The 27,810-nt window shown below is 42.2% G+C and overlaps 1 protein-coding gene across 4 annotated transcripts in view; it reads left to right on the top strand.

Annotated features, from left to right (window-relative positions):
- The first annotated feature begins 470 nt into the window (after positions 1-470).
- Positions 471-27,810, top strand: part of YAP1 (Yes1 associated transcriptional regulator) — an 81,934-nt gene continuing 54,594 nt past the window's right edge. The window contains exons 1-2 of one of the 4 annotated variants that reach the window (XM_015852258.2): positions 471-1,060; positions 3,420-3,667. In XM_015852258.2, coding sequence (XP_015707744.1) covers positions 743-1,060; positions 3,420-3,667 — 566 coding nt within the window. In that variant the 5' untranslated portion in view covers positions 471-742. The remainder of the gene's footprint in view (positions 1,061-3,419; positions 3,668-27,810) is intronic. The other 3 variants (XM_015852259.2, XM_015852260.2, XM_015852261.2) reach the window with 3 other exon arrangements.

The following is a 27,810-nucleotide window of genomic DNA, read 5'->3' as shown; positions in this document are numbered from 1 at the left end:
GAGGCCCGGCTCCCCGCCGCCTCGGTCCCGCGGGCGGGTCGTGCCCCCTCCCGGCCTTCCCCCCCCACGTCTCCCCGAGGGGGGCTGCCCCCTTCCGGGGCGGCGGGGGAGGGGAGGGGAGCGCCGCAGCTCTTCCCAGCTCTTCCCCACCCCCTCGGCGGGAGCCTGAAGTTGGGAAGAGAAGTTGGGGAAAATAAAAGTTGTGGTTGGCGGCGCGGCTCCGCGGCCGGGCGGGCGGCACAAAAGGGACACGGGCGGGACGGAGCGCGGAGCGGAGCGCTGGGCCGGCGGGACGGGCCGAGCCGTGAGGAGACCGAGGGGCCGCTGTGGGGGCCGGGCCGCTCCCTGCGCTTCGGGGCGCCCGGTGGGCGGGAGGCGGTGCGGGCGGGCGCGAGCAGGAGCCGCGAGGAGCTGGGCCGTGTCGGTCGGATACGGTGCGGGCGGGCTCAGGAGGGGCGGAGCCGGCCGCAGAGTGATTCGGGCGGGCGTAACTGCGAACTTTTGTTTGGAGTGTTGTGCGAGTTAGTTTCCGCCGCCGGGACGGAGGCGCCGGCCGGGCTGGGCCGGGCTCGGGGCAGCGCCGCGCGGCCGGAACCGTTTCGGGCCGTCCCCGCCGAGGGGTAGGAAGCGCCGGGGGAACCGAGGGGACGAGCCGCGGCGCGGGGCATGCGGGGCCGGCCCTGAGCGCTCTGAGCCGCCGCCAGCCCCGCGAGGAAGCGCCGGGGGGGTCCCGCAGCCAGACATGGATCCCGGGCAGCCTCAGCCGCAACAGCCGCCGCAGGCGGCGCAGCCCCCGGCCCCGCAGCAGGCGGCCCCGCAGCCCCCGGGCAACGTGTCGGGAGCTCCGGGAGGCGCCGCGCAGCAGCCGGGCGCGGGGCCCCCTCCGGCGGGGCACCAGATCGTCCATGTGCGGGGCGACTCCGAGACCGACCTGGAGGCTCTTTTCAACGCCGTGATGAACCCCAAGGGCGCCAACGTGCCGCACACGCTGCCCATGCGGCTCCGCAAGCTGCCCGACTCCTTCTTCAAGCCGCCCGAGCCCAAGGCTCACTCCCGCCAGGTGAGGGGGGGCGGCCCGGCCCGGCGCTGAGCCGCGATCTCCGATCTCCCTCCTTCCCTCCTTCCCTCCCTCGCTCCCTCCCTCCTTCCCTCCCTCCGCGCCGCCGCCGGGCTCCTCCCGGGGGAGGTGTGCGCTGGGGGTGGGGGTTGGGGGGGAAGGGGCCGGGGCGGGAATCCGCCCTCGGTGCGGGCGGGGGGCGCGGGGCCGGGAGCGCGCTGCCTTCCTCCGCCTCCTCCTCCTCCTCCTCCTCCTCTCCCCGCTCCTCCCGCCACTCCGAGGGGCCGCCGTCCTGGCCCGGGCTCCGGGCGGCCCTCGGGCTCCACATCCGCTCCGTGGCCCGGCCGGGAGGAAAGGCGAGGAGAGGCCTCGGAGCGGTGCGGGGAGCGCCGGGACTGAGGGTTCCGATCGGCGCTGCGGGACGGTCCGCCGCTGGGGGAACGGCGGCGGGCGGTGCCAAACTTTTTCTGTCTTTTTTTTTCCCCCCCGCAATATGGATGTGGCTCTTCCACCATTTCATGTCCGCAATGCGCCGGGTCGGCTCCGTCCGCGGAGCTCCCTCGTGTCCCGGGCTGAGGGCAGCGGGCTCCGCCGCCGTTCCCCGACGGGAAGGGGCCGCGTCGCTCAGGTGTCACTACGAACTAACGAGCTTCACGTTGAGCTGCACAGTCGGTTTTGTTATGGGCCGCCTCCGCTCAATCTGTGCAGCCGGAGCGAAACTCGCTCCGTGTCGCAGCGGCCGCTTCGTGAAGGCCCTCGGCTCCCAGGGCTCTGCGCCGTGCGGAACCCTGGCACGAGTTAATTCATTGCCCACGTACTCGAAAGGCTGCCCAGCCTTTACGGCGTGAGACTGGAGAGAGAATAGCAGGGGTGGGGCTCAGCTGCTCCTATGGTTTTTTGCCTCGCTTCTGAGCTGCAGACTTGTTAATTGCACTTTGAATCCAACCCAATTAATGGGGTTCCTTCGGATCGCTCCCCTTGGTGTGAGTTGTATCTCAGTTTGGTTACACAGAAGTGTGGGCTGCACATGCTCAGCTGCTTCTTGTTGCTGTGTCTTGGCAAACACAGTATCTATGTGCAGTTAAACAAGTTCAGCATGCATTTAATTTTCATGCAACTGTTGCACTTTTGGTGTTCCCTCGCAGTGACCTGTTGCTCCACATCCTCTGTGTGTGCTCCTTCCTTGGGTTCTCATCCCACCCAGGAGCTCCTACAGTGCAGCCTTGATGTTCAGCTGGAGGCAGAGAACCATTGCTCTGTTGTTCACTATCGTTTTTTTTACAGTGCCGACAATAGCAGGACACGGGGAAATGGTTTTAAGTTGAAAGAGGGAAGATTTAGGTTGGATGTTAGGGGGAAGTTGTTCACTAGGAGAGTGGTTAGGCCCTGGAACAGGCTGCCCATCGAGGTTGTGGATGCCCCGTCCTTGGAGGTGTTCAAGGCCAGGTTGGACGGGGCCCTGGGCAACCTGATCTAGTAAATGTGTATGTTTGGTGGCCCTGCTAGGCAGGGGGGTTGGAACTACATGATGCTTGAGGTCCCTTCCAACCCAGGTCATTCTGTGATTCTGTGATTTTCGTAGTTCCCATTTGTTCATTTGTGACATAAAATGTCAGTCAGGAAAGGACGTCTGTATTTCTCTGTTTCAAAAATCAAAGCTCCTCAGAGTCCATTCAGTTGCTCCTCGTACACTGCTTAAATGTAAAAGTAAGCCTCCTCGGTTCCAGTTTAATAAATGACATGTTCACATATAGTTGTAGCAAAATGTCCCCATAGGAGCATATAAGTGGGGCCTTGTATGGTGCAATACCTGCATGGAGAGGCGTGGCTGGACTGATACGTGCATCTCAGTGCACGTGGCCATGTCGTTCTGGGGTATCTATGAGATGATTAATTTTTTTGGTACGTTTACCATTTACCAAAAGGTTTTTAACCCAATTTTCAGCTCTGCTTTGTCTTTTTGGCTTTGGACGTCTATTTCCTACTGCCAAAGAAGCTCTCGTACTTCAGTCTGGCAGCTCTGTGAATGGTCTCTGAGTCACTTCTGATTGACTGGTCAAACAGTTTGCGGAAGCTTTCTTTAGATAAAGCGCTGGCAGGCTCTTTGTGAGTGCCCTTAAAGAGCAGTTGGGCTGCAGGTTGGGAAACTCTGTGCTCAGCCTTTTGTAGCTCTGATGGTTGAGTCCAGGAGTTCTCCCTCTCTTGGAGCTCATCGCCATCAATGGGCACATCTCTATTGCTTTTCTCTCTGTCCAGTTCCTTAAACCCATGCAGAAGATGTATGTGTGGGTGTCTTTGCAGCCCACAGCCCCATTTCAACAAGGAGGTAGAATCTGACTGGGAATCCTTTCACTCCTAACAGGCCAGCACTGACGCAGGGACAGCAGGAGCCCTGACCCCTCAGCATGTCCGTGCTCATTCCTCCCCAGCGTCGCTGCAGCTGGGGGCTGTCTCCCCAGGGACGCTCACACCCTCAGGAGTAGTGACCGGACCTGGAGCTCCATCCTCTCAGCATCTCCGCCAGTCTTCATTTGAGATCCCTGATGATGTACCTCTGCCACCGGGCTGGGAGATGGCAAAGACACCATCTGGGCAGAGATACTTCCTTAAGTAAGTAATGCTTGTTTTGGTTGGCTCTATTCATTATTATTTAAGTATTTGAGTTTTACTTTAAAATACGTATTAAAAACAATCTCCTGATTTTAAGTAGGAGAGAAGATCCCACCACTTAGGAATATCTCCCGTATCCGTTCTGTTCTTTCTGGAAATTCCATGATACTCAATGAGTTTTTATCCCTTCTTAATCTTAGTTGAAGAATGCTGCCTATTATACCACATACTAAAAACGAGTGAAATGCATGTAGAGATATTTGAACAACATGACTCTTCCACGCTGAATCTTGCCAGTGTTCTCATTTGGGTCAAAATACATTATACTTTATTTTTATGTTACAGATGTAAAACTATAGAGTAACTTTAGATTCTGTTGTGACTTCTTATTTTATCACTAAGTTCTATTGTGTAAATGCAGTCAAAACATTTTTGCCTGCTCTGTTCCCGTGAGGACATTATCGGACGTGTTTGATAACAGTATTTGGGTCTGTAACTCTGAACCCATCTGCCTTCCTTGCAGTGAACATTCCAACATTGTTTCTTTTTCCTGTGGCTGTGTTTTTTTTGTGCAGTGAAATCAGTGCCACCTTCTGTAGAACAGAAGGGAGGTGGCACATGCCAGCCACATAATAGCCAGTCCATTGGGGAGCGCTGGGTTTTGGTGGACATGCTTTCAGAACAAAGGGCATGCAATTGGCCTTCAGATACTTTGACTGTATTTTGAATATCTTATTGAACTGGAAGGCTCTAAGTAATCCATTGTGTGTCATTTTGAGGCTGGGAGAGGCAGCACAGTGTGTTATTTACGTAAAACTGGCTTCTGCCAAATAAAACAGCTGTATTCCCACCTTTCTTGCTAAACTGTCCTTAATACAAACTCAGATACTTCAATCAAATTGATGCAGCTTTTAAAACTAATTTGTTGTCTTCAGTGAAAGTGGACATTGTAGAATTACTTAAAACTTCCTTATTCCTACAGGGGTGTTTTCATAAGGAGAAATTAATATCTCTTACGAAGGCCAAAAATGGGTTGCAGCAGTTGGGTCAGTTTATCTGAGCCTTAATGTCGGTTTTTGGAAACAGTAATTTTGTGTTAGAAAAGCAAAAGTGGGAGCTGCACAAAGATGTCAGTGGTGTGATGTTTTCTTTGCCGGAGTTTAACAAATCAAAGTGTTCTAAATGCATTCTTCAGTGGGCACAAGTAGAATTTTGGGAACAATGCGAGTTTGTGCCATTCGAGATTGGTAGCTCGTACGGCCTTGAGGGAAGCACAGGCTGAGTTCTTCAATGAAAGAAAGTTTGATTGTTTTGACTGTGCTGGTGCAGACTCTCACAGAGCAGCTCACCAGTCGTGAAAAGAGTGGTTTTTAAGTTTTGCTGTCACGAGTGTTTCTGATAACAGCCATTTCTTTTAGGAAGCAGAGCAGTTGGAGAGATGCAAAATGTCTTTACATAAAAAGTTGACTTTTTTATTTTAAATTGTGGCTCTTCAAGTGAAACCAGCACTAGTTTTGATCTTGGGAAGCTTTTCTGCAGTTTCATTATTACCACCAAAAAATCTTTTTTTTTGCCCTCTCTTGGTGTTCTGGTATCCATTTCAAAGGGTCAGGTTTCAACAAGAACAATAAAGAGCCTGAGACTGGAAAGTACACACAAGTCTGGCAAACTCATCTGCATGAGCAAGATCGTTTGTTCTCAAGCAGACATCCAAAGTAAATGATTGAAAGAGCTGCTAGCTGTGAAGGATGTGTCTTGAAGGGGAAAGGAGTGGAAACAAACCAGGTTGTTAGGAGTGAAAATAAAGGCTGTACTTTCTGAACCTCTCCCTGCTGGGTCACATGCTGACCTTGGGAGATTTTAAACAGCTTAATGGGCTGTTTTCTTTTGGCTTTCCTTGGGTGATGCTGTGGTATGGGGAGAGTCTAATGAGGACAGTTCTGAAGACCGTTCACATTCTGTTCTGGTTTGAAGTGTGTGGTTGTTCCTCAAAGGCTGTTCAGTGCTATCTCCAGGTGAGATCCCCCAACTTCATTGGAGTCCATTAAGATTTGTAAAACAAGAAAATGGAAGCTCAAATACCAGCAAAAAGTTTGCCTTGTATTTTTAAGAAATTCAAAGAAATTTTAAGAATTAATTTTAAGTAGTAAGTTTGTATTTCAGAAGTCTTTTTTTCAGTGTTGAGTGGCAAGTTTTGTCTCAGACATGCAAACCTGTTAAAATCCCATCTCGTTTTGCCGTGCTTTAAGCTTCTGCTCAAAGCACGAGGACTGAGGTCCCTGATGCTGAACAAATTTGATGTGATTCCTTCTACCATACGCTGATTTTCAGTCTCTTCCAAGTATTCAGCTGCATTGCTCTTTGTTTCCATTTGTTCTGTAGCCACTGTGTGAACGGTCTGGTAATCAGGCTCTAGAAAGATCTTTGCAGAATAGGTAACGGTATTAGATTTTTTCCAGATGTCAGTAGGTCTTATGGTTATAGTTATCATAATATGCTATATTGCAAACAGAATAATGTATATATAATAACATCACAGTGCAAAGATTTGAGTTACTTCCATTAATCAGCGGGTTGAAGTGGATGCCCCATCCCTGGAGGCATTCAAGGCCAGGCTGGATATGGCTCTGGGCAGCCTGGTCTGGTGATTGGTGACCCTGCACATAGCAGGGGGGTTGAAACTGATGATCGTTGTGGTCCTTTTCAACCCAGGCCATTCTGTGATTCTATGAAAGCAGTACAAGTGTAGTAATTTGTGCAGAGAAATCGAAATGTTAGGAATGGGGGGAAAAAATAGCTGTTTGGCCATATAACTGTGTATGTTTGTATATAGGCCAGATACACAGCACACACATGTTAGTACATATTAAAGTAGGGTGAGAGTGATAGTGTAGGATGGGCAGAGGGATTGAAACTAGATGATCTTTGAGGTTCTTTTCAACCCGGGCCATTCTGTGATACTATGATCGGATCCAGAATGACTGTGGGAGGTCAGTCTGTCATCCAGACAAATAAACCCCATTACGTATGAATGCTTGACATAAGATTTGCCAGAATTCCACTCATCAGTGCTCATCTCATTGTTATGGGAGCAACTCTGGAGTATAACTTTCCATTGATGAAAATGCAGATTTTGGTAAAACTATTTTTTTTGTTTTTATTTTTTTTAAGCTGAAACTGCTCCTTACACAGGACTGATCAGTTGAGACTTGCCTGGTTTATAAGCGGTCACATCTGAGTCATCTCAGCACTGCTGTGCAGTACACTTCAGCCCATTCTTAAGCATGCCATAAACGAGGCCTGCTTGGTTTCTGTGGCGATGTCAACTGCATTGCTTTTTAACCACTTCCTGCTAGCCAGCTGCTGGGTGACATTTCAGTGAACTATGGAGGAAGATAGCGGGTCACTCTAGGCAAAAGATAACATGCCAGAGGAGTCGCAGGCAACAACTTCCAGAAAGAAGAAATCTGGGTATGCTCAGTTTCAGAATTATTGTTGTATAGTTTTAACTTAGTGTCACGCTTTAAATCCTTACAAAGGTTGTGCAATGCTTTGCATTTCGTAGTGTGAGGGAAAGTGAACTGATTGTCCAGCAAACAAGTCTTGTAATTACTTTTCCTACAGGAAGTAGTTATTGCAAGCAGTTTATCAACAACTTCCTATTTTTTTTTTCTGTGAAGTGTTGAATGACTTCCTGAGGGAGGCCAAGGTGGTTTTCATTAGTATCTGTGGGTGTGTTTGAGGTGTTTACCCATCTGGCACAAGCCTTGGAAATAGATGGCTGTTACACATTTCTTACCTGCTCCATATGGAGGCATGGGTGGATGGAGCCAAGCAGAATTGGTTTGGGATAGCAGGGAGATTTGTTGGTAACTTCTTTTCTTTCTTTAGCTGATGGGGTCCCATGTATACACGAGTGTTATGTTGTACGTGGAAAATAACTAGCAGTGTTGTTCATTTTTTTTCACATCCCTATTTTTGCTCCATGGAGCCAACCATTACAGCTGTACCATCTTGCTCCCTTCCTCCTCCTCTTCCCAACTCACCAGACTAATCTTCATCATCCAGAACAGAAAATCTTTACTGGAAATATTGCTGCCACAATCACGTATTTTACCAAATACCGATGTGTGCATGTTTAGAGTCATCAGTTTCTGGGAGCTCTTGTGTTCGTGGCTCTGTGGTTCAAGTTAGCTAGACAATAAAGGAGCTGTGCTGTTGGAAACCAAAGCTGCAGCCACTGCTTGTGATGAGTTTGACTCTTTTTTTGTACTTTTTAAACTAAAAAGAAGTTGAAGGCTTTTTTCTGGTTGCTAAATGTCAAATTAATTTCATTCCAATACTGGAGGATTATAATTTCCAAACACAGCTAAGGAAGAGATACGGGAGCTAAAAGGCTTTTAAAGAACTGCACAGTGTGGTCTGTTGAGGTTTTTTTTTGAGAATTTTAAGGTTTTTGGTCTTGGAAAATCAATACTAAGTGTGTATTTTTTTCCTTCTGCCTCTTACTTCAGTTCTTAATTCTGTTCTTTGAGAGAACCGCCATACTGACTATTTTGAACTCATGCTAGAGATTTCTGCATCTTTAAAAGGGAGAAAGAAGAGGAAGGGCAAACCTTTCTAATTAGCGTTGGAACTGGGAGGAGGATGAAAGCACACCTTCAGTTCTCCCAGTTCAGAGAACGTGCAGGCAGCTTAGTGGGTGGGCATCAGTGAAAGGCATGGCCCACAGTGCTTTTCTTGTGCCTGCCTTTGTTTTGCTTAAGAAAAATTGCAGATGTACTGATAATATCTTTGCATTCAGTACCTTCCATACAAGATAATTTCATAAGGCTGTTCCAAAAAGTTTTATTAAACTGTTGTGATTTTATGTAAAGAAAAAAAAAAGACGAAACATACTCTGTGGTTTTCACTAAAATCTGTTCCTTTTATTTATAAGCGTATCAATATTCATCCTCAGAAGAAAACAGAACTGGAGAGCAATACAGAATCTGTGGCAGTTAGTTGTCAGATAACAATTAAAGTTTCTGAGGGTTTTTTTAATTGTCTGTTGTTCCGCACACTCCTTCCTCCCTCAGGTTTTGCCTCTTAGTTATATCTCTGTTAATAATCCTTTGTGCGTTAAGTGTCTGATTCGGTGCCTATTGAAACTTTTCCATGGCTTCTAAAAGGCACTGGATCGCACTTCTGCTGGGAGCTGCTAAAGCTGGAGGGAAGCGTGGGCCAGCTGCAGGAAGCGGTGAATGTGATTCTTACAGTTCTAGATAGGATCTGAGTACACGCACTGGAGAGAGAGAGTGAAGGCACCACCATACCTGGCAGAACAAGACCATATTAACGCTGGTTTAATTAGAATTCCATATTTATTTAAAAATATTTAAAAATATATTTAAAAAGCGTGCTTCTTCTATTCCAATTTTAAAGATTTTTGTCAGTTTCTATTTTTTAAAAGAGGTAATAGCATCAAGCTCTGTGGGAGCACTTGTGCCACTATGGAATGCTCAGCAATTGATCTTTTCTAAATACAAACAAGAATCCAATACAAATCAAGATGAGCGTTTTCTGGACTCTCTTTTATCCTTTCATACCCTTTCTTATTCTGAATGTTGAAGATGACAAAGGACTGCAGTCGTGTTTTTTTTTGTAGTCATCTCCTTTATAGTGTGGGGTAATCTGTAACCTGTTAGTCTCATCATGAACATTTCCATTCAGTAGAACGCAGTGAGATAATAGAATGGTGTTAATTTGAAATCTCCCATGAAATCAAGACAGACACTGCCCCACAACTTTTTATCAGAGATATTTCTAAATGCAGCTGAACTCCTGTGTGGCGTGTGGAAAAAATCATGCCTAGTTTTACAACATTGGTCCCTTGTTCCCTTATCTCTCCTTTTCTGCAAATGAAGAAAATCAGTAGACGTAAGATTCCAAAGGCAAAGCCCTGAGCTTGGGGCACAACAGTTGCATGTTTTTAAATGCTAACACAGAGCAAGCAAAATTTTCACTCAGTTTATCCATTCTTGCATCAGGCTTTCAGACAAAGTAACTTGTTAGCACTGGGCATGTTGGAATGTCTGACTGTGGGACCTCAGTTGTGTCACATGTAATGAGAAAGCAGAATACTTGACCCTAGTTTGCTCCTGAAGAAACACTTCCACGTATTGGACACCAGCAGTAATTGGATGATGTCCAGGAGATGAAGATTTGTAACTTGGTGTTGAAATGCAAGATTGACTATTAAAACAAGTCAGATATTAAGTGCAAGCAGATTGAGTTGGGCTCTTGATTAGGAATGGACGCGTACATCCTCCCTTATCCAACCAAAGGGAAAAAATAACAAAATTGAGGTAAATGACCATGGAGAGATGTCAACCAAAACAGGGATGTTTCTCCTGTTTCCATATGTGGCCAGGCCACTGCATGTGTTCATCTTCACAGCTGGGAGCAAATTCAGATGATGTAATTAGATTTTGTTTAACCTCTTGAAACTGATAGCTACTCCGTTCTTCCGTTCAATTTCTTGCCCAGTGTTTTTGTGAATTCCGGTGTAATTACTTTTATTGTTCGCACAATACAAGCATGCCTATGCAGTAAAACTCATTAATGGTGGAACTCGCTGTCTTTTGCTGTTTTGTATAAGGGCTCCCCCCTCTTTGGTTTTGGTGGTTCTTGTTAGTGTGTGTTTGTTTTGCTTTGTTTTTTGTTTTTTTTTTCCCAAACAGGCTGCATATTTTCATGTAAGCCCCCATACATTTAAATAGCCTGGTTTCTTTGGCAGTTTTTAGAGAAAATTCCATTTGGTTGCATGCAGGAAATTGACAGAAGTTGTCTGTGTGCAGCCAGTGCCCCAGAGATGTGGTGAGGAACACGGAAGCACAGGATGGCTGTGGCTGGTACAGACCGATGGGTCCCTCTGGCCCAAGGCCTGTCCCAGCATAGCAAGACCATGTCACTGTTTCATGGCTTCCTGAAGTGCTTCTTGGAGTGTCTTCTCTGGGGTTCACTCAGCCGTAGTTTAATCTGTTTGTTAGCTGTTACTTCAGGCTGTGTTTCAGGGAAGTAAAGCTACGCAACATAAAGCTGCCTTGTAAAGTAAGACCTTTACCAGTATACTGCCTGTCTGTCATGCCTGTTGCTAAGGAAACAAATCTGTCTTGAAAACAGTCTTGGACTTTGCTTTAATTTTACTAATGAGACTTTGCTGTGTCATAGTGAAAGACCAGATCCCTTTTGTTGAGACTCTGGCATGCTGTTTGCTGGCTCAGACCAGCGTTAGCAGTAAGTTTAGTTATTGATTATTACACTGAGGCTGTGAAGCCTGACTTTTTTTTTTTTTTTCTTATTTTTTCCTGCTGAACTGTTTTATAGAGGAATTCAAATAAAGGTCATTTGCTATTGCTAGTTTATCTCTTAAATAGTTCTGATTTATGGAGAGCTATGTTGGTACTGTCTGCACCAGAAGAGTTTATTTAAATAGTTATTGCTTTAAGGATGCCTTTCCCTTTCTAATTACCTGTTGTAACTGAAATGTTAAGTAAACTTTTCATATTTCCGGACATGTTGTAAAATTAGACATTTATGACATACTAACACGTTATCTGAAAGCAAACAAGCACAGGTTGTATATGCAAAGTGGAAATCTGTGAGTAAAGGGGGGAAAAAGAGCAACTCAGTGAGTGAGTTTTCATACTGAATGTATTTTCCTCTCAGATTCTTAAAAGATCTTCACTACTCTAACATTCATTTCTGAAAGTTTGGTTAGCACATTTTCTCTAATTATGCTCATTCTAACATCTATCTGATCTCTTTAGGGCGCTGAGAGAGTAAAAGACATTTCTTTCCACTCTTACTGAGTTTATAGTATAGTTGATGTTGATGTAAGTATCCAGTGCACAATGCAGTGGTGTGTTTTAAATGCTTCGTTATTTAGAAAGCTTTATCAGAGTAAACAGCTGTGCCTGAATTGAGGGTACGGAATCAGGTGTGTTTACATAAGGGTAATCTTAAGTATTAAGGGTTATTAGACAGAAAATGTGAAACTGAAGAGTGGTGAGCAACAAAACTTCTTGGGGTGAAGACTGGCAGAAATATTTTGTGGAGGAAGTGTTACTGTTTGAAAAGAATGGAACTGGGCTGCGTGGTACAATGTGTGTTTTGAGACAGTGCCTCAACCTTTTGGTCCCCAGCTGGAGTTTCAAAATGCAGCAGTTGTTCCATATCAAGTGTGAATCTTCCTTCTAAGTCTGCCAGCTTAGATATGATCTTCTATACCTGTGCTTTATAGGCAATACATAGACATGAGGAAAAAATTTACCTATGTGTATAGAAGAAAAAAAAAGAAACTGCTTTAGTTGCATTTTAGGTGTCCATTCTGTGCTTGTCTTTAGGTCAGGATGAATTACATTTGTTTAACAGCATAAAGTTTTAAGCACTTGAAGTCTTAGTGAGAACAGTGAATAGTGCATTCCATGGTTACAGTGCTTAGTACACAAGAGCCTGTCTAAGCTAAAACTGCCTGCATTCTAGTTTGCATTCAAATAGATTTCTAAGAGCTGTTTCTTAGACGGCTGTTGACATAATTACTTGTAATCAGTGTGGACCCATGCTTCGTGTTCCTGCTTCTGTCCCTAAGTATACCTGTACTTAATTTCCATCTATGTGTGTCAGACTCTTCAATCCAGTGCGTTTAAGATTTGGAGTGAAGGAAGTGTTCACTTTCATAACTGGTCTTTCAGGTTTTTTGTTCTTAGGGGAATCATACTTTGAAGCTGTCCTAAAGCAGAACGAAGATATTGGGACCAAATAATTACTAGGTCATAGAGGACAGGAACTTTCAGATCTGTAGCGTTAGGAGAACTGTTACAGTTTGTGTGCTCGTGGGCTTTTTTTATTGTTGTTTTTTACCATAGTGACTAATGACTGGAAAGAAGATCTATTGTATATTTTACCATATCCTGATAATTTAGTCACTGGTTAGGTCGTGAGGAAGACAAAATGTGAAATGGACCTTAAACAGTTAGTTAAGAATTAACATTTTAGCATATCTATTAGCGAGGTCAAAGGAAGACTTAATTATACTCTTCAGAAACATTTTGCTTTTTATTATCATTATTTTTTAATTTATTAAATGAATTGGTGGTTCCTAATGTGGCCAGCTTTGCGCTATGGATATTTGCTGAGGAATTTGGACAGCTGTGCATGGTGATGTCTCCAGGAAAAACATGATTTTTATTTCCATTTAAAAGTTGCGGCCTCCATTGTCCAGCTTCTTGTCTTAAGGTTAAAGATGCATTGGAATAGGAGTGGGCAGAAGTGTGTGTGTGGGGGGTGTTTCTTCTGGTGCAACAGTTAGTGTGGCTTTTGCTCAAGGCTGCAGTTTGAATTCTGTTTACTCTGTGATGGTGAACGATGCAGAGGTTGCCTGTAAGCTTTAACTGATTCCTCGACTCCGCAGTCCTACTGCAGTAGGAGTGTAGACTTAGCGCCAAGTTGTGTCCTTTCTGAATGCCTTCAAATGTGTGAAACTATAGGGGGAGGATTTTAAATGCTTTCTAAACCAAGGTCACAACTAAATTATGAAACTGGTGAGGGACTTCAGTAATGCCTTTTGTTATGGGTAGGCTTTATGTAAATAAACTTAGTTGAAAAAGTGTTTCATCTCCAGAAGAAGCCACTGAGCATGTTATTGTGCATGCAGAACAAGGTTGTATGAAATTGATTTGAAATGTGTGAGATTCTGGTTCTTATGCTTGTTGTTTTGTCAACATCTGCACATAATTTTTCTATTGCTTTGTGAAATGATTTGTGAGCTATCGATAAAATTATGTTTGCTTATATGTGATGCTTTTAATTCATGTAGAATTACAGAATCATTAAGGTTGGAAGAGGCCTCCAAGATCATCTAGTGCAACTATTCACCTACCATCAATGCTGCCCACTAAACCATGTTCCTTAATGCCAGATCTATGCGTTTCTTGAACATCTCCAGGACAGAGACTCAACCACCACCCTGGGCAGCTTGTTTCAGTGCCAGACCCCTCTTTTGGAGATTTTTTTTTCCAAATATCCAACCTGAACCTCTCCTGGCATAATTTGAGGCCAATCCATCTTGTCCTATTGCTAGGTAAATGGGAGAAGAGGCTGACTCCCACCTCACCACAACTTCCCTTCAGGTAGTTGTAGAGAGTGATACAGTCTCCCTTGAGCATCTTCTTTTCTAGACTAAACAATCCCAGTTTCCTCAGCCATTCCTCATAAGACTTGTGCTCCAGACCCCTTACAGTACCAAGTCTCTGCCTGTATCGTGAGGGTTCATTCTGCTCCCCATCCCAGACTTCTTGAGAAGTAGCTGAAGTCAGTACCATCTGCCTACCTCTATAGGTGCATATACTTGGTCTGTATTGCCACTACCTGCAGTTCTGATCAGAGGGTGTGAGAACTGAGGACAGTAGGCATTCTGTTGCTTACCCACTGTTGATTAAAACAGTATAGTCCCACCTACTGTATTTGGGCCTGTATGTGTACGTGTACTTTAATCAAACTATGAGATGATGCACGTTGTATAAAAGAAGAAGATGTTGTTCAGTTTTTGATTTCCATCTACAATCTTTGTTTTGTAAGCTACGGAAAATTAAATAAGATGTGAATTTTTGGAAGATGCACTTCATCAAATTGATGAGTGCAAAAAGAAAAGTTGAATATTTAAAAAAAAAAAAAGTTAAACAGGCTGTAGCGCCTTAGCAACCGGTGCCAGTCCTGTTGTTGTGCTTCCTAAACCATCTTCCCACTTGGACTTCAGTAGGTCTTGTTGGTTTTGGTGTGGTTTGGTGTATCACTTGCATACCATTCAAGGCAGTATTTCTACTGAAGAGAAAATGTTTATTTGTCGAAGCAATTGGGCACTTAGCTCCTGTTCAGCAATCCAGATGGACTGAGAACCTGTTAGCTGTTACTCTTTAGCGGATCCTACTGAGCCAATGTTTGGCTTTTGACAGACATAGGAGAACTGACCTGCATAATCAGATGGCGATGTTGCTTTGTTTCGTATATGCATTTCTATGTAATGTGTCTAAGGTGTAAATATAGCGATTATGTAAAGGAAGTAGATTGGAAGATGTATGGTTGACTTGGAAATGACAAATAGGGATGTTGGCAATAGAGAGGCATTTACAAGTAGCTGTTCTAAGTTTTATCTGCTGTTCTCAATAGGATGCTCAGTTTTTAAAACTGAGCCCTGCCAGCTTTGCTCCCGTATGAAAGCATGTCTGTAAACATGCCTGTGCTGATTCAGACCTAGGGCATGTCCAGCACAGTTTCTTGTTGCTGGGAAGCTGTCATGAGCAAATTTCTAGGAAGGACAAAGAACAGGGTAAGTAGACATGATAGCATTACTGTGTACTTTTTAGTTTACGACTAAAAAACTCATCTCAGAGTATCATGATCCCGGCATGGTTTCTGCCTAGCTCTGTCCTCCAAGACCTGTGTTGCCTCCCCATGAGACCATATGAACCTTTAGTATCATTTTGACAAGGAATCTCACTGGTCATCTATCCATTGCGTGAAGAAATGCCTTTTTCCGTTTCTAAACTTGGCTTCTATCAGCTTCAATCAGTGGTGCTCAGTTCTTATTTTGGAAGTTACAGTGAACAGTTGATGCTTGTCTGAGCTTATCAGGATTAATCTCGTATTCTGCAAATTATCTTTTTAAGATCTTTTTTTTTTTCCAGCTAATATATTTGTGTATGGGCTCCTGTGGAAGTTAACCAGGCCCATCTTTATTTCAAAAGCCGCTGATTCTCACTTCTTATTATTTGATACAATTAATTGCTTGTTTGTGTCATAACATAATCTATCCTTATTCTGTAGTGCCTTTTTTCTCCTTTACCATGCTGCTCCTCATCAGATCTTCTGGTCATCAGTTTGGGAAATTTCATACCTGCAATGACTGTGTCTCCAGAATTTTGGTTCTTCTGCATGAACTCTGGGATGCAGTTGCTGTCAGTACTTGTTTCATAGTTTATCAGGATTCTCACAGTACAGCACAGAAATATATGGTGTATATATACACGTCAAGACTGTTTCAGAACAAAAATGGAAGTGTTTAACAATATCCTTTTTAAAAAAATAAAACATAAGAATTGCCAGCTAGCTGTGGCTGATGACAGTCGAATATGTTGTTTCGTGTGTGGTGATAGGGAAGTAATTGGATGAAATCCCTGTGCTCAGGGACATGATTTAGCAGAGGGTTGTTAGTTAGGGTAGTATGGTTGGGTCATGGTTGGACTCGCTGATCTTTAAGGTCTTTTCCAACCTGAGTGATTCCGTGATTCTATGACATCCCACTTTGCATCTTGCATAGAACAAGTTGTTCAAATGAACTTCTGTACTCTGCAGTCTTGCATGTGCCTTCCTGGAATGCCTGATTGATGTGTATCAGTTTTCTGGGTTTATGCCTGCTATTGTAACTGTACTTAGGCAGTTTGTTTTAATTTACTTGAAGCTCTGACAGGTTCCTGGGTATGCAGCTCAGCAATTGCATTTGAGCCATCATATGAAATGGCTTCTTAAATGATCGGTGCTGTGTGTTAAGTTATAATAGCAGGGAATTGTAGGATAAATTGCTACTTGTTTATGAAGTCATCCTCTGTATTTGTACTGTAGGTGTACTGTAATTATGAGTTTCTGGACTAGATAGAACAGAGAAGAACATAAATCCTCTGAGGAAGTGAGCCCTTTGTTTTTAATGTACTAATATAAAGTCGTAAGAGTTGTAACCTCACAGCTGAGTTCAGTATGGGGGATCCAGCAGGGTATGTATAGTGCAAGGTGCCCGCAATTACACACACGTTTGCCATGGTACTTGAGGTCCCCTTAGGTCCTGCTTTGTGGTTCTTGCTGTTACAATTGCTCTCAATTTGTTCCTATAAGTCAGTGGGGGGGAGAACTTGTCAAGGTGCATAGGGTGGGAATCAAACTAATGGGAAAACAGCAAAGATTTTGAGAAAGCATCTCTTGTGTGATGTAACTGTTGTGCTGGCGTAGTTACTTGTATGGTTCACGTGACATAACTACACATCTACTTTGCTTTTGGTAAGAGATTTTTTTCACCTGGTAAGTTCTCTGAACCAATTCACAGAATAACTGCTTGGAGGGAGGATGTGGTCAGGTTAGGCTATGCGGGAGAGTGGCTGCTGGAGAGATGCATCTGGAGTCATTCCATCTGACACAGAAATCCAGTTTTACTTGAGTTGAAACAAGCCCCTACACTGTAATGTATTGCTAATGGATTTTAGAATTGTTCATCTAATATTCAGTAATGTCGTAAACCATTTTTTTGTTATTTCTAGGACCTTTAAAATAATTGTATAGCATTAGTGACTTTAACAGGCTTGTAGTAAATGAGTACAATAGACTATTGTTGTTGTCGTCTCCTCCTTCCCATCTTCCTGTTGGTAATAATTTCCTAGAAGACTAAGTGCAGTTTTGGAGCCAGTAACACAAAGCCATTTTGCTCTTTGGGATATGGTGAGGAGGTTGGAGTTGGTTTGTTGGTTTGGTGTTTTGGGGTTGTTTTTTTCTTTTTTTTCATTTATAGAATTACTGCCCATACTGCTATCCGCAATGCGGTATATTATTATCATTTCTTATGGACAACTAGAGGAACATTATATTGCTCCATTGTGAGTGGCTTCAAACAGGTTTTGATGCATTTGTGTTGTCTGCAGTAGATGTGTGAGATTTCATAGGAACCTGGCCTCTTGTGTGCTGTGATTTGGAGAAATGATATTTTTAACAACTGTACAATGGCTGAGCTGAATGATAAAATTACGTGTACAGGACAGGCTATATAAATATTTCATAAGCAAACTGTATTGAAACCTTGAGTCAGTTTTTAAGCAATTTTCTGCTGCTGCTAATTGCAAACAGACTCATTGTTATTTTTGCACACAGTCATTCCAAGAGTAAGAAACAGGCATGGCATTTATACTGTGTCTTCCAAGTTCTACAGTGATCCTTCAGAAAAGGGATTTCTTTTCAGGTTTCAGTTAAGCCTGTACATCCAGCCCAACAGCAATGGTGATGCTCAACAAAGCTCCTCTTAATCTGAAATCCAGGGAGCTGATTGAAGGCAATCCACATAAAATCAGCCGAAGAAAACCCAGCAAATTTCACTCTTAAAAATTGTGTATGTCTGCATCTCAAAAGAACAACAAAAGAACAACAAAAGAACAACAAAAGAACAACAAAAGCCTTGCCTGTGAGATGCTATAGATATGTGATCAGTACCTTTTCCTGTTGTTGGATATACATTCCCAAGCTCCATATACAGTCACAGATTTAATTGAACGGATGGATCTGAAGCATGGCACGAGATGTTCTATTTCAGTATCTAACAGAAGATGTCATTTATTTGCTAGGAATGTGTGATATATCCATGGGTCACAGTGGAAATAGTACAGATTGGCTGCTGTGAAAAGTAGTTTGTTTTAAGTAAGTAAAATAATGGGTAAAAGCAATTCTTAACCAGCTGTGTGGAGAATAAGTCACTGGTGTTAGTCTGGCTTGTAAACTGAAACTGAAGAAGTTTTATTGCATACATCTGTGCAGTTACCACCTTCCTGTTGCACAGAATGTGAACTAAGCTTCAGTTATTCCAATCCAGTCCTACAAATATACACTCTAAGACTGGCAGTTTAAAGCAGACTTAGCTGTGGTCCGGTATGCGTTTTGTAGCTGATATGTCAAGGTCCAAGGCTGTTTTTAAACAGTTCTAGTAATATGCATAAACTTGGCTTTGCAGTGGTTACAAATTTGGTGTGTGAACTAAATTTAATTGAAGTCAGCAAGGTGTGTGTTTTAGTTTATTAGTACTTATTTATTTAAAAAACCTTGGGAATTGAATTGAGCTATTAGCCTGCTAACATGGCTAATTTGCTAACAAGGCTACTCTGAAACTGAATTTTGTTGCCTTTGCATAGAATCCTTACTTTCCCCAGCGATTTATCAGAGCTGAAGTGGGGCTAAATTGGAGGACCTGAAATGCTGTGTTTTCCTAAAAAAAACACCAGGAAGAAGATAAATTAGATGTGAAATGCTGAACAGGGTTTTGATCTGTTCAGCCCTTTAACGGGATTTTAAATCTTGGCAAGAATAAATTGTTAGACAACTTCTAATGAGGAATGAGAATATTAATTTTAAGAATTTCAGATATAGAACTACACGTCAGTAGAGCAATTAGTAACCAGCTGGAGCTTTAATAAGGAAAGGGCAGTCACATTCTGTTAATGATTGCACCTACAGCACAGGCTTGCAAGTTGCTGAAGCACGGCTACCAGCAGAATTGCACTGTAGAGCAAGGTACAAATTCATAGAGCAGGTGATATGGGAAGGGTTTACAGGGAACTGAGGAAAAATGCAGGGCTGGAATTTCTTCATTTTTTCCCTCGTGTGTGCAACAAAACTGTTCCAAAGAAGCAATAAAAGGAGCAGTGATTTAACTTAGTTGTAAGCAGTAATGACTGTTAAAAATGATAATTGAATGCCTGTGCAGTACAGTGTATTAATTTTATCAGTGGCATAACTAGCACAGTACTGCTTTATTCCTGTAGTTGAGTTAGGCTTGATTTAGAAGCCTGAGAAGAGGGATTGTCTTCTTTTATGCTGCATTCTTTTTTCCTGAAAATACAATTGCTGTTGTTCCCATAGGCATATCAGGTAGAATGATGGAAACTACTGAGTATCTGACGGGGGGAGTTGATGTGGGGGGAAAAAGGAAAACAAGCAATATGCAGGTGCAGGTCTGCTAGTGTGGGAACTGGTGGTGGTTTATTCTTGGAGGAACTGATTAATAACAAAGATATCAAGCATATATCTTACTATTTTACAAACATCAATGTTTTGCAAATTGTATGATGTTCAGTGCATTTTCTTGGGTGAACAGTCGTAGTTACAGTTAATATCAAAAACCAGAAGAAAAATTAAAGCTCTTCCTTTCTGAACACAGCCCCTTTTTGATTTATGGCTTGTTCTTCCAGTTGACCTGCTTGGTTTAAATGCTGTGCTGTGTGAAACTAAAGTAAACCTTGAATGCACTAATTAACTTTTCTACGTGATGGTAGAGCAAATAGTTTCGGTCTATGTATTCATTACAGAAAGATGTATTCCACTGTGCTGTGAATGTTTTATTCCCCCATCAGATACATAAATAAAAAGGCATAAATTATTCACTTTTATTTTAATTAGAAATTAGAATTCCAACACAAACACATTTAAAGAAATAAACGTTATTGAAACTCTCAGTGTTCGGTATAGAATTTTAGTGATTGAGATATCCACGGAAAGGAAAAGTATAGCAGTGCAAGATTTCAGTGCGTCGCGTGAATCCACTCAAGGCCTTTGCCTAGATTGAAATTGGTGTTCTTCCACAGTAGGGAGAATGGATCTCAGATGTCTGAGATCCAGAGCTTGTAGTTCTGATTCTGGAATTATCTCAATCTGAAGGTTTTTTCACTGGGAGGTGGGCATTGTTTGTTTGTTTTTTAATAGTCTTTGCAGGGTAACTTTTTAAGTGCAGTTTAGCCAATGCAATAGGAATCATAGAGGGAAAAGATCTTGGTTTGAGTTTTGACCAATTTTTTAACAACACCAGAGGCACCACTGGTTGTCATGTCACCCAGTAAGAGACAGGAAATTAGTTATTTTTTCTCTTCAAATAATGCACCATATCAAGATGGATACTTTTTGATTTTACAGTTACCTGAAATTAATTTACAGATTTCTTCTAATGAACCTGAATATTTCTTTCTTTAATGAGTGATTTAGTATTAACATTACTAAGATTTTATCAGAATTCTTGTATCTTAACAGGACTTGGTCTGTCTGCTTCTGTCAGAACAATGTTTGCATTCTGTCGTCACATTTTACTTTTTACCAAGAAATATATTGGAAGAGAGTAACCTAGTCAGGCTTCTCAAAGAAAAGGGGTCATAAAGATAACTTGTAGCATGTTGTTCAAAGGTAACCAGTGGGTTTCTGTTGATAGTGGTAGTCCAACCTTTTCTTGTAAAGAGAGCCTGTGTACTTAACATCTTCATGTTTAGTTATGCTTTGACTTCTTTTATTAAGTCCCTCAGTAGCTGTTTGCTGGGCGAACGTTTCAGAGGTGTAACAGAAATTGCCTGTTAAGGTTTCAAGAGCTGTGATAGGTTTGATTCTGACAAAAATAGCATATGCCCAATTCCGTTGTTTGTTTATATGTGTGAGTGCTCTTAGACCTGTTAAGCTGTTCAAATAGATGAAATAACTTCATTTTCTGTGATGTTGCAAGCCTTGCACTGATTGCTTTTGCAGTTGCAAATTAAGGCAACTTGGAGTTCAACTAGCTGTTATTTTTACTGGTACATCAGAGTTTAGACTGTGAATAAATCCAACCTGACCTTAGAATTCTAGTGGTGCCCTTCAGAGGGGTGAACCTTCCAGGAAAAGGAAGAGAGTTTGGGAGCAGTAGAGGTGACTGTCATCTAATGTGGACTTCTTGATATAGGCCAAATAATGTCATTTATGAATTTCTCTGGCAATGTTCTTATCAAATCCTTTCCTATTTAACTGTTTGCTTTCAGTGAAGCAATGCAAGAATCATGCAGGAGAAAGTAGGGATTGTTTCTGTATGAAATATGGTCAGGATTCTGAAATTAATTTCTCTTTTGAGAGATCATGCAGGATATTAGATTCACTTTATTAGAAAAATACAGAAGTTGTGGAGCAGAAATGAAAATAATATTTAATGTCAACTCCTCTTTGAGAAAGGTAAATTTATACTGAGCTTAAATACCTGAACACTCTGAAGAACTGAATTTACTGAAATATAGACACCACGTCAATTTTAAATAGCATGACTACTCCAGTGTAAGTGATTTAACATTTTGATTTCTTATCTTTTTTAACGTCAGAGAACACATGTGACAGACAAGAATGGCTCCCTACAGCCTGTAATGGCAGCAGCTTGTGCTCTGATTGTACTCCTCAAAGTCAGTGCAGGCTATCCAAGTGTATTCTAAAGTCAATTCTAATTAGCGTATAAGAATTGGCTTGGAACTTCCATCTTATTGCACAGTTAGACAGTCATGTTTAATTAAGTAATAAGACTTAAAAACAAGTCAGTTACTTCACAGCTGTTTATGGTAGGGGCAGTGGATTAAATTTGAGGCCTACCTTTCTTGACGGGGATTTCATAACATTTTCTACACAGTACTTTACTTGTCTCAGACTTTGGGTAAATATGTGTCTAGATTTCTGTGGCTTCAGTAATTGCCTGTTTGTTTACTGAAACTGGTTTGAAGTTTCCTTTAGTGAGACCATTCAAATTGGAGAGGTGGGTTATGCAGTAGATTTTAAGAATAAAAGCTGCAGTTGTGTATATATGTGTACATGTATGTGTATTTATATAAAATCCATGTTTGGTGATCAATAAGCATAATTGAAAATCAGCACCTTATGGCCCGTTGGCAGGGGTTGTATGTTTAAAAGACATTACACTGAGAGCATTTATCAACCATTTGAACCCTAGAATCACAAGGTTGGAAAGGACCTACAAGATCATCCAGTCCAACCATCCTCCCATCACCACTGCTACCACAAGCTACTAAGCCATATCTTGTAGCTCCTCATCCAGATGCCTCCTTGAGCACTGCCAGGGACAGCAACTCCACCACCTCCCTGGGCAGCCATTCCAGTGCCTGACCACTCTTGGAGAGAAAAAGTTCTTTCTTATGCCTAATCTAAACCTCCTCTGGTACAACTTGCGGCCATTTCCTCAGGTCCTGTTGCCTGGGAGAAGAGGCCAAGCCCCTCCTCATCACAACCTCCCTTTGGGAAGTTGTAGAGTGTAGTGAGGTCTCCCCTGAGCAACCTCTTCTCCAGACTAAACAGTCCCAGCTCCCTCAGCTGCTTCTCACAAGACTTGTGCTCCAGACCCCTCACCATTTTCACTGCCCTTCTCTGGACACAGTCCAGGGTTTCGATGTCTTTCTTGTATTGAGGTCCCCAAATTGAACACAGTACTAGAGGTGCAGCCTCACCAGTGTGCGCTGATTCCCCAACGTGAAACTGAGACCTATGTTTAAAAGCAAATTTGGTTCTCTTATGGTAATGCCAGTCTAATAGGCACAGGATGTTCCTTTCTTGAGGGAAGCAGAGGAAAATGTTGATGTGAAGACATGTTTTAACAGTGTGTTGGTAGGCACAGCACTGTTTAACAATGTTTTGAAGAATTCTGGGAAGTAAGGCTTCTGCAGGCCTTCAGGAGGCCTAATGATGAGAATTTTTCAATAAATAATGTGGAGGAATACATGCTACATACTGAAATTATTATAAAACTCATTACTGCCGGAGGGTATACTTGACAACAAAAGCATTAATTAAAAGCAGTGTTATCCTGGCAAGAATTGGAGAATGAGATCTGTTCTTGTAACAGAAGCATAATTGCAGTCTTGTCAAAATATCATTAGACCCTGTAGCAACTGAAAGAACATCATTCCAACAACACTTGGCTTTTTGGAGTCTTATTTTCTGTGCTTTAAATAATTTTCTATCTACAGCTTTTTCTCTTAATTGTTGCAGTAAGGTTGAATAATGTCTCTTTTTCTGTGTGCAGATTGGTGAAAAGTGGAGCAAATTGAACTGGATACTCTTAAGCATGTTGTTAAAGGGAGTAGCCTGCTTTATTTGCAAAGGTGTTTTTCACAACAATATAAACATGACAACTGCTTGGTGTGGAGAATGAGACGGAAGAGATTCAGTAGAACAAAGACATGGTGGTTGTTAATTTAACCCTCCATTGTTTTAAAAGGTTATTTTCAACTTGAGTTAATTGAGCATGGAAGATAGCAGACCATTGAACACAAGTTTTATCAGTGGTGCGTTAGATGGACAACGTCCTCAACAGTATCATTTATGGATTCATGACAACTTGCAGTTACTGAAATCTATTATTTTGAGGGCTGTCTTTACAGTGAGGCATTTTTTTCCCCTGAATGTGCATTTCCCTCAAAGCATTCATCATCAATATGAATAAAAAGTAACCTGAAGAAAACCTTTGTTTAAATTAGCTCTTGATGGATTTATTCAGTTTATCAGACTTTACTAGAAGGTTTCTTTCTTCCCCAAACCTTGCTCCCTGGAAGTAACTTTGAAACAAACAGTGACTCAGCAAGTGCTGCTGCTCCATGCATTGTGAAGCACACATTGGTGACATGCATCTGGTTTCAGGCTTTCTTGCTAGCTGAGTCTTTTCTGTCTTGGATTTCTGAAATATAAACCCAAAGAACCTGTTGACTCTCTTGTTCTTTAATGTGCTTGGACTTTCTGATGACTCAGTTAATAAGATATGTGAATTTTAGTAGCAGTCAATATAGTTCTTACCCAAATACAACACTGTGTGTGTGTATTTTGAAGTTTTCTGGTTGGGGAAGTGCTAAGAAAAATAGAAATGGATAAAAGCATTCGCGGTTTAGAAACTGTAGCCTGTAGGAAAAGATTAGTCTTGACAATACAGCATTGTCTATTGAGTCAATTAAGCATGTAGGTTTAGCTAGCTTGGGAACAAGTTCCAGCATGTGATGCTGTAAATAGCATTCTCATATAACAAATGTCAGCTTGGTAAGTGGGCCATATTATCTCCTTCCACTTTACCAGAGTGGGTTTTTTCTTTTTCTTTTTTTCCCCCCCTCTGGTTTGTTTGCTTTGAGTGAACCGTACCAATGCAGAATTTGAGTCTTTCTGCTGACCGCTGTGTGTCTGGGGAGCGCTGGATCAACACAAGGTGAAGTTGATCACAGTGGTGCCGCTCTGCCATTTTTCTGTTTATCCACATGGAGAAATGGGGCCTTGAGACCCCGTTACTCAAAATCCCTAACAGCAATTCTGACTCATCTACTTGTCTCACTTCTTGTTGGCTTGAATACATTTTAAATACATACTTTATCAGGGAAGAAGTAATAACAACTAGAAGAGCTTAACAGCTGCATAGATTGTCAGCTCTTTGCTTCCTTAATTTGTATTTCTCAACAGGCAAATCAGTTAAAAGCTGGTGAGAGCTGGTGTATTAAAACCATGGCAAACTAAATGATTCCTTTTCTACAGCACTGGTAGAATGGAAGGATGTACAGTCAACAAATGTACAGTTGGAAGAGTAATGTGGTTAGGATGGTACTTTACAGGTGTTATAGTTGGAAGGATTATTATGGTGGAAACGAGAAATGCTCACCCATATCCAAGGATCTAAGCTTACAGTGGGAAACTCCAAGGGGAGTGATCTCCAGAAAGAGACCCTTCCCCAGTGGTGGTCAGCCCTTGAATGGGGTCTAGGAGAGGTGCAGCCAGGCTCCACCTCTTCTGGTCACACACATGAATTATCTTCACCTTTTCTCCCAAGGTTGACTCAGTCCTTTCTTCAGGTGATCAATCAGTGGTTCAGGTCGTGACTCAGCAGTTCCCATACAAAGACAAACCATGTCTTTGTTGTAGTTTTTATGTTTTAAGCCAGGCCTGGCTTTGTTGTTGGCTGGGATTTTTGTTTTGTCTTCTGGATTTGAGCTTGGCTTTGCAGCAGAATGGTGCTCAGCTGTCAGCTTTGCCTTGTCTCCTCTCTACACCACTTAGTCTCAAAACTTTTTTGGAATATAACAAAATGGTCCCTGTTAAAGATAAGTCTGATACAAAGATTAACTTAATGTCTGTTTTTATCCTTGATTTAAAGCACAGCTCTCATCAGCCCATCCACCATCCACCAGCCCATCCACCCTTACATATAGCATGTAAGAGCAGAATGATAGAGTGCTTCCTAGGAACTATACAGAGAAAATGTTTCATGTACCATAAAGAAATTTTTTTAATGATAGTATTTAATTCATCTTTATCTTCTGCTTTTTTTGTTCTCTTTTGTATTTTATAACACGAGTACCAAATATTTATAAGTTATAAACATATATACTTTGGGATCAAAAATGATCAAAATATTTCAGGCTACTGGTCTAGCAAGTATGGTACATGTTTTTGTTGGTACGTCCTGTTTCTCTTTGCTGCTGGAAAATCACTGTATGTGAACTTAATGCCTTAAAATATTGGGAGCAAAGTTTGCAGTTTTGTTTTTATGTTGATCAGGTTAACCTGCAATGGTATATGTGGGATTGTGTGCCAAGAACAACTGAACTGTGAAAAGACTGCTTTGATTATATTATTCTGGTGTTAAAACTTTAGTATCTGCATTTCTATATGATGTAAGATTTACATTTCCAAGAAATACTGGCTGCGTTTAAACAACATAATGTTAGATTAGCTGGCATTTGTAGGACGATTTCAAAAAACAAATAATAACCCACCTAAAAGCCCTAGCACTTTTTGAGTTAAAAACCTAACCTTGATGGAGAGCAGATATGATGCATAACAGGTTGAGACATCCATGTTGCTGAAACAGAAACTGTGAAACTAGTCAATTTTGATCTGTATCCTTGCCTCTGTCTTATTCTCCTCACGTTTAGTGTGATCTGTTTACACAAATACGTAAGTATTGGGAACTTACTGAGTCACTGATGACATTGCAAGTCATAAAGCTAAAAGAAACTGAGGTACCTAACAAAATAATTAAGCTTTTTGCCATAGTTTAAATGCTTTTCAGTTTGCACATTGAGAAAGATAGATATTCAAGCTGTTTTTAATAATTTACCTTTCATTCAAACTTGCTCAAAAACGAGCAGTCCTTTTGGCCATCTTTCTTCTGTTGTTTCAGGATTACTGTAGAGCACTTGGTGCTACATTCACATGGTGGATTTTTGTGTTGCTGTAATGTTGTATCAGGAAAGTACCCATCATTTTCTAAAAAACGTACTTTTGGAGGGTATTGCTTTCAGAAGTAGTCCTGGAAGCTCTGCCTATTACATAGAGCAGAAAGAAGGGGCTGGTTACAATGTGACTGTTCCTTGGCCCAGTTGTGTCATCATTGAAGAATTACTGCAATCTGAACCTTTAACATAAAAACGTAGAAAAACAGCCCCAAGCGTTAACCTCTTCCCATGTTAGAGATGTGAGTGGGGTCCTGGTCTTGCTGCGGATGGAGATTTTCTTGTTCTTCAATTTCTAGATTTTGCAGTTGGTTTTGGTGCTCTTGGATTAAGTACTTTGGTTTGGGGTGTTATTTTTTTTCTTTCTTTCTCTTTAACTGTGGTGTCTGTAAGAATGCAGGAGTCGCTAGAAAGCAGCGTTGCTTTACCTCTTCCAGATACTGCGTGTAATTCCTTATAAGTAGGTTAATGAAGTCACAGGTCAATGAAATCATGAAGGCCTCCCAGAAAATATGGTTTCGACAACAGAGCACCCCAGTGTAGCTTTGGTAGGTGAGGGCAAAAGAAAAGATTTTGCCAGAGGTCTTGCACCATCAGAGGAACAGAGGCAGGCCAAGAGAAGTGCCTCGGCCTGCTGCAGGGCGTACTGTGTGAGACTTGTGCCTGTGGAGCAGCAGCAGTCAGAAAGGGGACAATTTTTGTCCCAGACCAAAGTGATCAAAGGTGTGGGTGCCAGCAAGACAGTGGGTGTCCAGATGTGCAGCTCCTGACTCACTTTTCTCTCTCAGGCTTCATTATTGAGGCATGCTGGGGGGAGGGTAAGCAATCTGTTGGAACTGTAAATGGTTCAGGTAATCTGGTCACTGTGCTTCATGGTGGCCAGCAAATTGTGCATGTGGCATTTGTATGGGAGCTGGTAGATGCTCCGTCCCTAAAAGAGGCTTGAGAAGTGCTAGTGTTTATCATAAAGATCTCACGCAAAAGAGAGTGAAACTTGGTGGGTTTTTTGTGCTTGGAAATATACTATTTTTGTGTTATGTGCACCACTTGGCTTTTTATTATGGTATGGCTACCGTGAAGATTCCTCCCTGCTTTCCTGTTGCTTCTGCATTTGAATGTGGACTGATTGGTGAGCAATTCTAGAGATCCTTTGAAGTGTCTGTACCATTCAAAATGTTTTTACAGCTGAACAAATCCAAGTAACTGGAGCAAAATCCCACTTACACATCTCTACTTTTATATGAACTATGATATTGCTTCTTTAACAACAAATTTTTACAGGTTTTGGCTTAGTTGCTTTAGAATTTT

Source organism: Coturnix japonica, chromosome 1, assembly GCF_001577835.2.
Source record: "Coturnix japonica isolate 7356 chromosome 1, Coturnix japonica 2.1, whole genome shotgun sequence".
NCBI lineage: Eukaryota > Metazoa > Chordata > Aves > Galliformes > Phasianidae > Coturnix > Coturnix japonica.
The sequence above is the reverse complement of the archived record's forward strand: the minus strand, read 5'-3'. Positions and strand labels throughout refer to the sequence as shown.